The sequence below is a fragment of the Anopheles bellator genome, chromosome X (genome assembly GCF_943735745.2).
Source record: "Anopheles bellator chromosome X, idAnoBellAS_SP24_06.2, whole genome shotgun sequence".
NCBI lineage: Eukaryota > Metazoa > Arthropoda > Insecta > Diptera > Culicidae > Anopheles > Anopheles bellator.
The window spans coordinates 7596494-7608759 of record NC_071287.1 but is presented as its reverse complement, the minus strand read 5'-3'; the positions used below and the strand labels follow the sequence as shown (position 1 = coordinate 7608759).

The 12266-nt window shown below is 50.3% G+C and overlaps 1 protein-coding gene across 1 annotated transcript in view; it reads left to right on the top strand.

The window, feature by feature from the left end:
• LOC131213431 (carbonic anhydrase-related protein 10) overlaps positions 1-10765 on the top strand; it is a 13349-nt gene extending 2584 nt beyond the window's left edge. The window contains exons 2-6 of the mRNA XM_058207470.1: positions 542-592; positions 9664-9800; positions 9879-10409; positions 10488-10694; positions 10757-10765. Of these exons, the coding sequence (XP_058063453.1) occupies positions 542-592; positions 9664-9800; positions 9879-10409; positions 10488-10694; positions 10757-10765 (935 nt within the window). The remainder of the gene's footprint in view (positions 1-541; positions 593-9663; positions 9801-9878; positions 10410-10487; positions 10695-10756) is intronic.
• The last annotated feature ends 1501 nt before the right edge of the window (positions 10766-12266 follow it).

Sequence of the window (12266 nt, the reverse complement as noted above, 5' to 3'; positions counted from 1 at the left end):
CCCCCGACCTTTCCACTTCGCTCACAGCACTACAGGGGCCACCGCAAAGCGATTGTTGTTGGGCTACGTCTTCGGCTTTCTTGGGTCCTGCCCTTCGGTCCGATCTCGAGGACACCCGAATCCTTGGAGGCCGGCCTGGCTAGGGCTGGCCGTCCGCCCGACCGCTCGTCGCGTCGTGCGTTGGCGCGCAATGAAAGACTTCAAGAGACCCAAAGACGGGAAACGTCCGGTTCCGGTCGCGATGGTTCGCTCGACGGCCGGGGCTCGGCGAGTTTCTTGTGGGGCCACAAGAACCGAACATCCTGGCTGGCGGGACTAATTACTCATACCTCTCTGTAGGCATCATTAGGGGGTCGCTACAGAGATGAAATTAGTCTTATTTACGCAAGCGAACTCAGCGCTTGCGTACGCAAGCGAACTCACCCACAGTGACTTCCGTTCGGTTTCGCTTCGCTCTCATTCTTTCATCTCTTTCATTCTCTGTCGCTCTATCTCTCTCACACCATTTCTCTTTCTCTCTCTCGTTCTCTCTTTGGCACAGCAATAACGACGGTCAGCTGGGAAGAGTGGTGGACGTACGATGGCATTTCCGGTAAGTAGCCAGGCTCACCTGTTCCGTTTCCCACGCCGCTGGGACACAAGCGGGCGGTGGGTGGGTTCAAAGGGGTGGCAGTGTGACCCAAAGGTTCCCCGTTGACAGATGTTCCAACCCCCGGGCGGGTTTGCTCGGTGGGAAAAATCGCGTGGCGAAATGCGAACGAAACGCGACCGAAAAAGGACGAACTTCTCCAAGTGTCTCTCTCTCACACACTGTTTCTTTCTCACTCTTTATCTTTCCTTACCTCTTTCTATCTCTCTCACGTGCTTTCTTTTTCTCTCTCTATCTTTCCCTCTCTCTCTCTCTCTCTGTATCTGTTTCCCATACTAGAGAGGTTTGGTGGATGATTTACCCTTCTGGTGGGTTGGTTGGGTGGAAACATTTACCCCACGCTCGCTAGAGAGTTGGGTGGCATTCACACACACACACACACACACACACAGGATGCTGACCGGGTCATCTCTAGGGGAGTCGGGTCGGAGCATCTGATTGTTTTCTCACAATTAATTTTAATAATGAATAGGATGAGCTCAGCGCCTTTTGCGGTCCGTTTTATGTCCTCATCCTAAGGATGCTGAGCAGTGGCTGTGAGGTGGTTTGGGGTGCGTTACCACCCCCTACCCCTACCCGGGCCGATGAGGATTCGCTCACCCGCGGACCGAGGATCAGGTGAATCCTGGCGGACGGCTGACCGAGCTCGTTCGTTTGGAATGGCGGCCATCAAAGTTGGTCCAGATCCCATTGTGTGTGCGTGTGTGTGTGTGTGTGTGGCATAAAACTATAAACACACACACACACACACACACCACTAAACACTAAACGCCCCAAAAGCTGTGAAAATTAGATGTAAAAAATGAACCTCCGATGAACGAACCGAAGCAGCAGCCATCCCGTTTGGAGTTCGCTCGGCGGGTCGAAGGCCATAAACGGTATCCTGAGCCCTATTTTCGCCTAGAGTGTTCACACACAAACACACACACACATACGAAACAAAAAAAATCAAACAGAAACACCACAGGCTAGGCGCCCCCACTTATGGCCGTGGCCGTTTTCATGCCGAACGTCTGACTCCAAGCTTTTCCCAGCATCATGATGGTAATGAATTTTAAATTAAGAAACGCGAACGTTTACCGGCCGGCTGGCCAAGCTTTTGTGTCAGTTTGGTGGCCTCGACCGCCTCCGTGAGTCAATGAGTGGTGAAGTTGAGGGATTCAGAAGCTTACTCTCACATACTTTGAAGTTCCATATAATCTTTTTCTAACTGAACACTAGTAGCTAACAAAATGCTGTTGATAAAAAGGGTTGAGCTGAGTGGCACCATTTTGATACCGCGTTGATGAAATCTACGGCACATAACATTTAACGGGTAGAACTGTCGCAATCTAGTAGAGTACCTCGGCCGGTGTCAAGAATGAGAAATTCCTGCTGTTAGACGGGCCGTGGGAACCCCTGCAACGAAGTAGCATCAAGGGCATCCACGTTCAGAGTGATGCAAGAGTCCAGGAGAGGGAGCTGTGGGATCTAAGGTCTCTCTTTCGCATAGCAAATCGTGTGAACTTCCGCCCGAAGCTTTCAAAGCGATTAGACAACGATGGCGTGTATCTCGGATTGAGTAGACTACGATAGGAACCGGTTTTGATTTCTTAAAACTAGTTGGGCTTCAACGCATGCAGCAGTGGACATTGCCATCGGAAAACAAAAAAGCCCAAAAAGGTGGCCTTAGTTGGATTATAAATCCAAAGCCCCAGTGATGTCTGATTTCTTGATGGAAGTTCCGGGAGCCTTGGACGATCTAGCTACTCCAAGTCGACCAATCAGCAGGAGAGAAAATAGCAATTTCGGAACAGCCTTCAAGGCCGTTAAGAACAAATGAGAAGGGTTTCGAAGGAATTGAATTTTTGGGTGTCGTTTTGGTCTACTGTCCAGCAGTACGTCCTGAAATCCTCCCGTGGTATGTTTGACCACGCGTCTTGAATGTTCTTGGCCGTTGAGCCACTTGATGTTACATGTGCGCATTACTAAGTGTGGATTTGGTGGTGGATAGTCTAAAACGTTAATGGGCCCTATTACAGAACTCAAACTCGTTCACGAAATTCACTTAAACGGTCAATTGAGTTCATTTTGCTATCGCGGCATTCGTTCGAGTTTCCGTAACGGAAGCTTTCAACTGGATGAACTTTTTCTCTCGATCAATCGAGTCGCTCTCAGAAAGGCCGTCTAATCGTCTAAAAATTTCAGAAATATAATAGCAAGAATCGCACACACATCTGAACTGCTATCTTTGTATGTGTATCTGTCACTCGATTCGACTGTACGAGTTTGGTAATAGGGGGGAATATCTCGATTTTGACTTGCCGAATACCTTGACTTGTCCTGCCGTAGGATTAAATTCTCATCAATGAGCCGTTTTCCTTCAGGTACGGTGACTTCTTCAATCAGGTTCAAGTAAATTGTTGAATCTACTAGACCTTGAAGACTTGTAATTTCCAGTTCCACGAGAAGAAATGCATCCCCAGATCATGTAATTTAATAATCAATCCGAAGCACCTCTTCCCAGAATGAAGAAGGTTTCAAAGCATTCCGATGGTAAAATGCCATTCTGTAGTTCAATTCTGTAGTAGCCTTGCTTACATGTGGCATTTTTTTTGCTACGTGGCATCTTCCAACCGAAGGCGGATGATAGTTACTGAAGGTGCTTCTTTATCCTCTGATTGAAGCTTTAGTTGAACATTTTTATAGACGAGTGTTTGTAGTTGAGATGTACGTTTATCAATTCGTTGGGGTGTTCGTTTCTTACACCCCAAAAGCTTTAAAATGATGTAAGTTTCGAGGTTTTCGAGGTTTCGAGGTTTTTGACCATCTTACAAGCTCAGAAACAGCATAATGTCTTGTGAATTCTTCATCATGCGTTTGTCGGACTTAATTTTTCCTTTTGAATGTGAAAACATATAAAAAATCAAATATCTAGACTGGAGGGTTCAATAGTTAAACTTCTTAAAGTTTTTTTGCTGCGAACAGCTGCAGGATTTTTGTGGCAATTTTTGGATTACAAATTTATTGTACAATAACTTATTGAAGAATCATTCGACTCTCAAATCACTGTAATATTTTCGTTACAAACAAGTCACACACAAACCCGATGTCCTTGAACAGCATCGCCACTTAGTGACCCATCGAACATGTCTGTGAGAAAGAGAAAGGGAGGGAGAGAGAGAGAGAGAAAGGGAGAGAGAAAGAGAGAGAATGGTGAGGGACCAGAATCACACCGCCAGGAAAACCCTTCACCGGAAAATGAAGCGAAAAAGCGTAAAAAACAGGACGCCACCTCGCTCGGCGTGGGGTGGCGGACGTAAATGAAGTGAGCATTAGTGAGCATAAACATAATCAACTGAAGAACAGATTCCGCCCAGACGCCAGTGAGTGATGTCCGGGTCTGGCTGGGTGCGTTTTGGTCTACTCGTAAACGGCGAAGATGATAAAAATCGGTGGCGAATGGTCGTCGTAATGTTCTTCTCGAATGTACCTGTCCTTCCTGCTCTTCTTCTTTATGTTGCTGTTCGTGTTTCCTATTGTCATTACTATGCAACCCCCCAGAAGGTGGAATTAAATTGAATGAGAATTTTCCACATTCTCTGCGCTGCAGGATGGCTGGCTGGATGGGGTTTTTATGCTCTCCGGGATCGCGGGAGCGACCCCGAGCCGAGCTCAGTCGAGCATAAAATTATGATAAGCCCCGCCCCTACCACCACCCACAGCACCAGCCCCAGGCCCACCCCTGCCTCGGGTCTCGGGGGCGCCAATTACGATGATGGGTGTTTTGCTGGTTGTTAAATTGATGGTGAGACTGTTTCGTTTCCCGCGTTTTTTATGCTCACCGCGGCTATCCGGGGATGCAGCAAGAAGGAGTGCCGTTTTTTTTTTGTTGTTTCTTTGGCCCGCGCTTAACCACCAGCTAAGCTCGATTGTTTTGTTTATTAATACCAACAGCTCCAAACCGTGTGGCGGGCGTGGCGATGAAATTGGTGGAACTCCAAGCGGAACATATGCGATTAGGTTGCTTAACGACACCACCCCTCCACCATCGCCGCATAGATTAAGCGATATTAACCCCGCTCCGCCCGGTCCGGGCGTCTATGTATTATGCGCTCGAAACAATAGCAAACGGAAAAGAAAAACCCTCCGAAACGGCGGTGACGGTTGGGTCGACAGTGATTAATTTTCAGCACCGAAGAGCCCGGGGCCGATAGAGCCGTCGAAAAGGTCCAAAGTGTCACGCACCTTTCCACATTTCCGCTTCCGGTTTCCGACTCCCTGACCCCCTTCGACGGCCCCAATTTGTTTCCGACGGTTCCGACGGACGCCGGAAACGAACCGTTTTTCTTAACGTCCTCTCGGTAATTTTTTTGCTGCTGTCTCTCTCTCTCTCTCTCTCTCTCTCCCCGGCACACGTGGGGTGCGTGAAATGGAAATAGTTTCATCCCCTTTCGTCCGCTCCATCCCCCAAACCTCTCATTCCGAGCAGCAGTTTCCGAGGGGTGCACAATTAATAATTGGAAAAGGCACACGTTCACGCTTCCGTTGGCTTTCTCTCGCCATCTCTCTCTTTCTATCTCTCGTACTCGCTTTCTTTGTAACTCTTTCGTCTAGCCCGGATCCTTTCGAACAACATCCGAAGTGGCAGCTGTTGGGGCCCATGGCTCGAGTTACTTTACGTTTTCGTTGCCGCTGAGTGTTAATGATGATTTGTTTGGTGTTGCTTTCAAATATGAAATACTCTGGGTAGTAGTAGTTGTAGTAGTAGTGGTGGTATGCAGCCTACCCCCACCCCTTGGGTGAGGGAATTTTCAAATTTCGAACAGCCGGGTTGCCTACCCACCAGGAACCATCTTTCTCTCTGTTGCTTTCTGCAACGTTGTGTGAATTTTAAAACAAACTGCATTATCCATATCTGTCTAATTTAAAAAATGATTAAGCAAAAATGGATTAGATTTTTGCGGGCCCCAGGATAGGATAGACCGACCGACTGAGGTGTTCCACCTTGCACTTGCATTTTGTTCCGTGTCGTATTAGCTGCAGATGCCGACGGTCGACGACGACGGCGAAGGAACGCTGACGCCGTATGGTTCCAGCATCATTCGTTGCGTGGCGTGCCGTTTCCTGGGTCTGTTTCCGTTTGCTTTCCTCAACACAATTCGCTTCGAACTACGCTCATTAAAAGCCGCGTTTCCAAACCGGTTCCGAGCCCAGGTGGCAGCGCGCGTAAAATTTCAAATTAATAGCGCTAGCCCGTAAAGTCCCGACCAACGCAGCAAGGCAGCACAAAAAAAAACAAGCAGCAGCCGGAAACCGAGAATCAGCAGCCACCAACGAAGTCAACAAAATTAGAAAAAAAAAGCGCGGTTCAAACCGGTCTGACAAGTAGTTTGACTTTCGCTGGTGGCCCCCCAGAACCTTTGGCATTTCCTTTTAAACCGGTCGAACCCGGTAGGTGGTCCGTGGATCGATTTAAGTGGCGAGCTCTCTCTTCCTCCCTCTCTCTCTCGCTGTTGTGCGCTTCAAGGACTCTTCCCTTTCAAGCTCGACTGCCACGCTGTTTGGTGATCCGTTTCCGGCCTTTTCGTCCTTTCGCAGCGCGCAGCTCTCAATTTAATGGCACCTGAACCCAGAGCGCCGGCGGATTTCGGGCCGAACTTTGGAACGGTTTTTAGGATCTGCGGGGTAGCGTGACACTTGCTCCCCCTCGCCAGGTACTCACGAGGAATCAATTTCGCGTCCGTCCGTCGCGTACAAAGCGGGCTGCCAAACAAAAGCAAAAAAAAAAAAAACTCCCGACGAGAGCCCCGGAAAAATAATAAAAACCAATCGGGTCAATAAAAATACTTCCCCGATCCGACCGCCCGGGGTTCCACGGTGGTGACGGGCGACGGACGGCAATCGTCTTAATCACCACATCCGGATCTTGGCCCCGCGATCTTGGCCCGCCCGGATAAAGCAGAAATTGCACATTATCTTTTATTAAACGCTCGCTCGCTCGCTCGCGGCTCCCGGTCCTTATTTATGTCGATCGGAAGGGGGGTAAGGGTTGGGGGTGGAAGGTATACAATCTCCATCCCCTCCATCACGGACTAAAAACACCCGGACCCGGAAGAACCTCGGCACCCCCCGGCCCCACCGTTTTGCGGCCGGGCGCCATTTTGGCAGTAAAATTTGCATTTCAATCATTTTGATGCCGAGCCGGGAGGCGGGGAGAAGGGATGGTGGGGCTCCCCTTCCCCCCCACCCTCAATTCCATTTGGTTTTTCTTTTGCACCGAGCGCACGGGGGGGGGGGGGGGGGGAAAAACCCCAACCCCCGGCTCTCGTGTCTGATGTCCGGTCAGGTCCTTAGCAGGTCCTTAGCGCTTGTTTGTGTGTGTGTGTGTGTGGGTGTGTTGCATTCCACTATGAGGAATCGGCATCGGCAGGATGCCGGGTGGGGATTGGGGTGGGGGAGGGGGGTTGCTGCACGAAGCTCTAGCGCTAATAAAATGAGTTGGAGCCCGATCGGATCCACAATCCATCAATCGCGTGAAGCCTGCAGGAGCTCCTCGGGGGGTCTGGGACCAGGAGGGGGTTCCGCGGGGGCTAATTATGCATCCGGTGGCGGGATCTCGGCCAGCCTCATCAAGGCTGCACATTCCACAAGAACGCTGGGCCCGGAGCCAGGGCAAGAATTCGAACGCGGATTCTCTGGAGCAGAGAATCCGGGTTTTTTTTTCGGGGTTTTCATTAGCCGGTGCGAGTAATTAGTGGAGCTGCAAGAAGGACGCGCGCGGTGTCCGGTAGATCTGAGATAGCGCTTCACATAATCCCGATATTTCACTCCCAAAGGCCAGGCGTTTGGCCAACGGGCCGAAGTCGGGCCAACATCGAACCGATTCATTTTGGTGACAAAATCGGACTTAATATGGAGGCGAGTCCCAGGAGTCATTCCAGGAGTCTGAAGATACGGCACAGTACAGTGGCACCAGCCTTCACTGTTGTTCTTACCCACCCAAAAAACGGACGACGTTAATAGGAACCGCAATTAGGCACGGGCTAATGATCAAACTGTTAGCAGACGAGCGAGCGTTGCCAGTAGCTGCTGAGTGGAGCGATTGATTCTTCACCTCACCGCCTCCATTCCATGACGTCAGCGAAGAATTACCTACGTACGAGGCTTGCTCACTCGGTCTGTTGGCGAGCGAACGATGAAACTTTTCACTTTTGCCTGGGGTAATTGTAATGAAATGTTTCCAGAATTCCTCCAGCCCTGTGGTTGGTTCAGTGGTCGGCCAGTGTCCAGTGCTTTTCTTGTGCTGACTTCAGCTTCAGCTTTCGGGCAGATTTCATTAGAGCAGGTGCCAAAGGTGGACCGCTTTGACTCACGACTCACGCCCGGTCATGTCCCACCACCGTTTCGGCACCTTGGCGAAAGTCAATTACTTAATCAACCGACAGCACGCGAAATCGGGAAACGAAGAAAGCGACCGAAAGAAGAAGAAGAGCCAGCCAACCAGAAACCAGAACCAAAACAAAAGCACAAACACAGCACAGCAAGAAGAGATGAAACAGTGCCCCAGCCCCACCCCCGTAAGCGGAACACAAAAAGTTCGACCGTGCTGTGTGTCGATTCAATTCCACCACACACTAGAAAAAAAAATGAAAAGGAAGAAAAACAGGAAGAAGAAACAGAAAGGGGTGGAGTAGTCGAAACCCGGGGGCTGGGTGGGTGGCAAACAAAAGTTCCTGCCCCCAAAAGGGCTGGATCCTGCCAATCCGTGCTCCGAGTCGACCCCACCCGGCATGGATTGCGATGGGGGGGGGGTGTATCAACATTTTTTTCCCCCCTTCCCTAGACCACCAGCAAGCAAGTTTTGAAAGAGCACACGTGTGGCCACCCACTCCCCACTCGGTCCCTCGCTCGCCTCACTGGTGGTGTCCACGTGGAATGAAGTTTAAGGTTGCGCTCGGGCCCAAAAATCCCCCCTATCTGGGTCTTCTGGTCTGCGGCGCAGACCATCACGACGAGAGTGTAGGGCGAACGGGGGCAGGTAATACTGCGGAAGGGGGAGGACATCTTGCGGGTCGGTGGTGACCGGACGGCGACTAAATAATGCCATTATCCCAATCAACTGGCCAGGGCCAGGGCTCTCGCCCATTTCCCAATTCCCAAGAATTGTTCTCAAGCATTCGCCTCGAGGACCACTTTCGGTCCGCGCTGTTCGTCCACCGATGTTTTGTTAGCTTGTTAGCTCACTTGCAGAAGCCACCCAGAGGGGGGTCGAAAAAGAGGCAAACCATTTTCCCCAAATCATGATCTCGTTAGGGAATGGGGGGGGCACCCCATTCTGGAACTCCCTTGCAATCCCTGGCCGGGTATCCGTGACAAATGATCGTATACTTGACGAACCTTTCTTTCCGGACCGAGGCCACAAAGTCAGCATCTTTTGTGTCCCGGGTGTCCCGTCCCCCGACCCGACCTGCCCGACCTATGGATGTGGATATGGTTTGTTTGGAGACGCTAGACGCTGACAGATGGCACCGGGCGTCGGTGCCAAAAGTCGGTACGAATCCACGGTGCCGTGTGTGGTGCCCTGAAAGTACTCACCGACATTAGTTTTCATTATTCGAGGCCAGCACCAGCACGGGGAACTCCCTCTCGGTCACGTAAGTGCACCTACATGAGTCAGCAGACTTTGGCCACCGCCGGACGCTGATTTCTTTCGGTGTCGAGTGGCCCGAACCGGACGATGTGGACGACGTTTTTTCGTTTGCCGGTGTAGCTTCTGGACCATCGCGCCCGGCCAGACAAAAGACTCGACATGGGGGCACCCCAGTGGACGACCAGGGTTTGGGACCATCCCAGGGTTAGGGTGGTTAGGGCTAGCCGCTAAACGATTTATCAAACATTCATGAACGAGTCGTTCGATTCGATTCGAGCTCTCTCGGTGCAATTCTTCGATTCGAGTACGCTCCCTACGCCCCCTACGGCGATTACTGTTGTTTTCTGTTTCCTTACTCTCTCTCTCTCGTGACTTCCCACAGGACCTGCCTTCTGGGGGCTGATCAACCCGGAGTGGTCGCTGTGCAACAAGGGCCGCCGGCAGTCCCCGGTCAACCTGGAACCGCAGCGGCTCCTGTTCGACCCGAACCTGCGCACCCTCCACATAGACAAGCACCGTGTAGGTATAGTCGGCAGCCGGACCTCCCCCACCTCCAATCTCACCTCACCTCACTTGCATCCCTTCCCGGTCGTCCAGATTAGCGGGACCATCGCCAACACGGGCCACAGTGTCATCTTCACGGCGGACAATGAAACCATTTCGGCCTACGGTACGCCCCAGATACCGGTCAACCTGACGGGGGGCCCCCTCTCGTACCGGTACCGGTTCCACGAGATCCACGTCCACTACGGGCTGCACGACCAGTTCGGGTCTGAGCACAGCGTCGAGAGCTACACGTTCCCGGCGGAGATCCAGATCTTCGGCTACAACTCGCAGCTGTACGCCAACTTCAGTGACGCGCTGTACCGGGCGCAGGGCATCGTCGGCGTCGCGATACTGCTGCAGCTGGGCGACCTGTCCAACCCGGAGCTCCGGATGCTGACCGATCAGCTGGAGCGGATCCGGTACGGGGGCGACGAGTCGCCGGTCCGGCGCATCTCGGTGCGCGACCTGCTCCCCGACACCGAGCACTACATGACGTACGAGGGTTCGACGACGGCCCCCGCCTGCCACGAGACCGTCACCTGGCTCGTGATGAACAAACCGATCTACATCACCAAGCAGCAGGTGAGTGCCCTGAGTCCCGGTCTAGGTCCAGCAGGAAACCCCCGATCACCCCCGATTCTCCGATTCCCAACTCCGCAGCTCCACGCACTCCGGAGGCTGATGCAGGGCGGCCCGGACCATCCGAAGGCACCGCTCGGCAACAACTTTCGGCCACCGCAGCCCCTGCTGCACCGCCCGGTGCGGACCAACATTGACTTTCGAAACAAACAGGAAAAGGGGGGTAAAATATGTCCAACTATGTACAAGGACGTTCACTATAAAGGTAAGATCCATCCCGGGGTGCAGGTAGGTGATCCAACTAGTGTTGGGATTTGGAGCTACCGATCACTGCCGACTTCATTCTGTAGAAATTGTAGAACTTTCTGTCAAAAGCTTTGACGAAATTGGACGCTATTAAATAATAGGCAGAATTATCGTAAAGCATGGCCCAGTTAGAATCGGGAACAATTGCATTAGCTGTATCTCTGGGTTGGTTTGACTTAGGAAACACATCAAGGTGTCAAATTGGAGGTATTTTATTGTACTTTAAGAGAAAATTTTTAGAAATTTATTATGTCGGTCGTCGGATGAAATCACGAACTTTCTTTGGAATGCACGCCATAATTTTCTGCACAATCTTCTGGTCCACCTCAGCGGCTAATTTGATCTAATTTCTCGCCATCTCTGCAGCATTCCGCATCACCTTTTCAGTCTTCTTCAACTTCCTATTGATTGTTGCCCAATAATTTTCGATTGGGCGAAGTCTAGGGCAACTTGGTGGGTTGATATCCTTTGTGATGAAATCCACCTTATTGTAAAAGTATCACAGAATAGTGGCAGCTTTCCAAATCAGGCCAAAACTTTACCGGACCTTTGTTCGACTTAATAAATGACATAACTCGCTTTTTGAGACACTCTTCCTTGTATACAAGGTGCGTTTCACGGAAAATAGGACTTTTTCAATCGGGACATTTCGGGCAGCGCTATCTCTTGGTGAGAATGTGTGTTGGTAAGCACATCCTTTCCCAACTTCCAGTAAAAATTTGATAACATTTCATCCATTGGAAGTCGAGTTATTGCGTTTTAAGTGACAGTATGTTTGTGTCATCGGTACAAAAATGAGCATCGAACAAAGAGCCAATATTAAGTGTTGCTTTAAACTTGGTAAAACTTTTACCGAAACGTTTCAATTGATGAACAAAGTGTATGGTGCTGATTGTTTATCCCGTAGCAGAGTGCATGCCTGGTTTAACCGATTCAAAAACGGTCGGGAGGACCTAAATGACGACGATCATCCAGGCCCGGAATTTACCGTGATCACGCCAGAATCCATCGAAATTGTGCGTGACTTTGTCAAATATCAGCCAAAATCTTCACTTTCACTTACTCTCATTTATGGAAATGGAATTGGGCATCTCCAAACCATCAATTTATCGCATTTTGACGGAAAACCTGGGCTTCCGGAAGGTGTGTGCAAGGTTTGTTCCGCACAAGTTGACTGACGACCAAAAATTGCTCCGAATTCTTTTGACTCTTTTTGACGAATTTTTGACTAAAAATCACATTTTAAATATCAATCACTCCCCGTATTCGCCGGATTTGGCACCTTGCGACCTCTTCTACCTTCTACCTCTTCGGAAAAATGCATTTGCCCATGAAAGGCCAGCGATATACGAACGTAAATGCCATCCAAAAGGCGTGTACCGACATCCTCAAAGCGATCCCTCTGAAGGACATAAAACACTCATTTGAAATGCTTTTAGACCGCGCAAAAAAGTGTATTGCATCCGAGGGAGACTATTTTGAATAAATAAAAAAGAATTAGCCCAAAAACATTTGTTTTTAACTTCATTTTTAAAAAGTCCTGTTTTCCGTGAA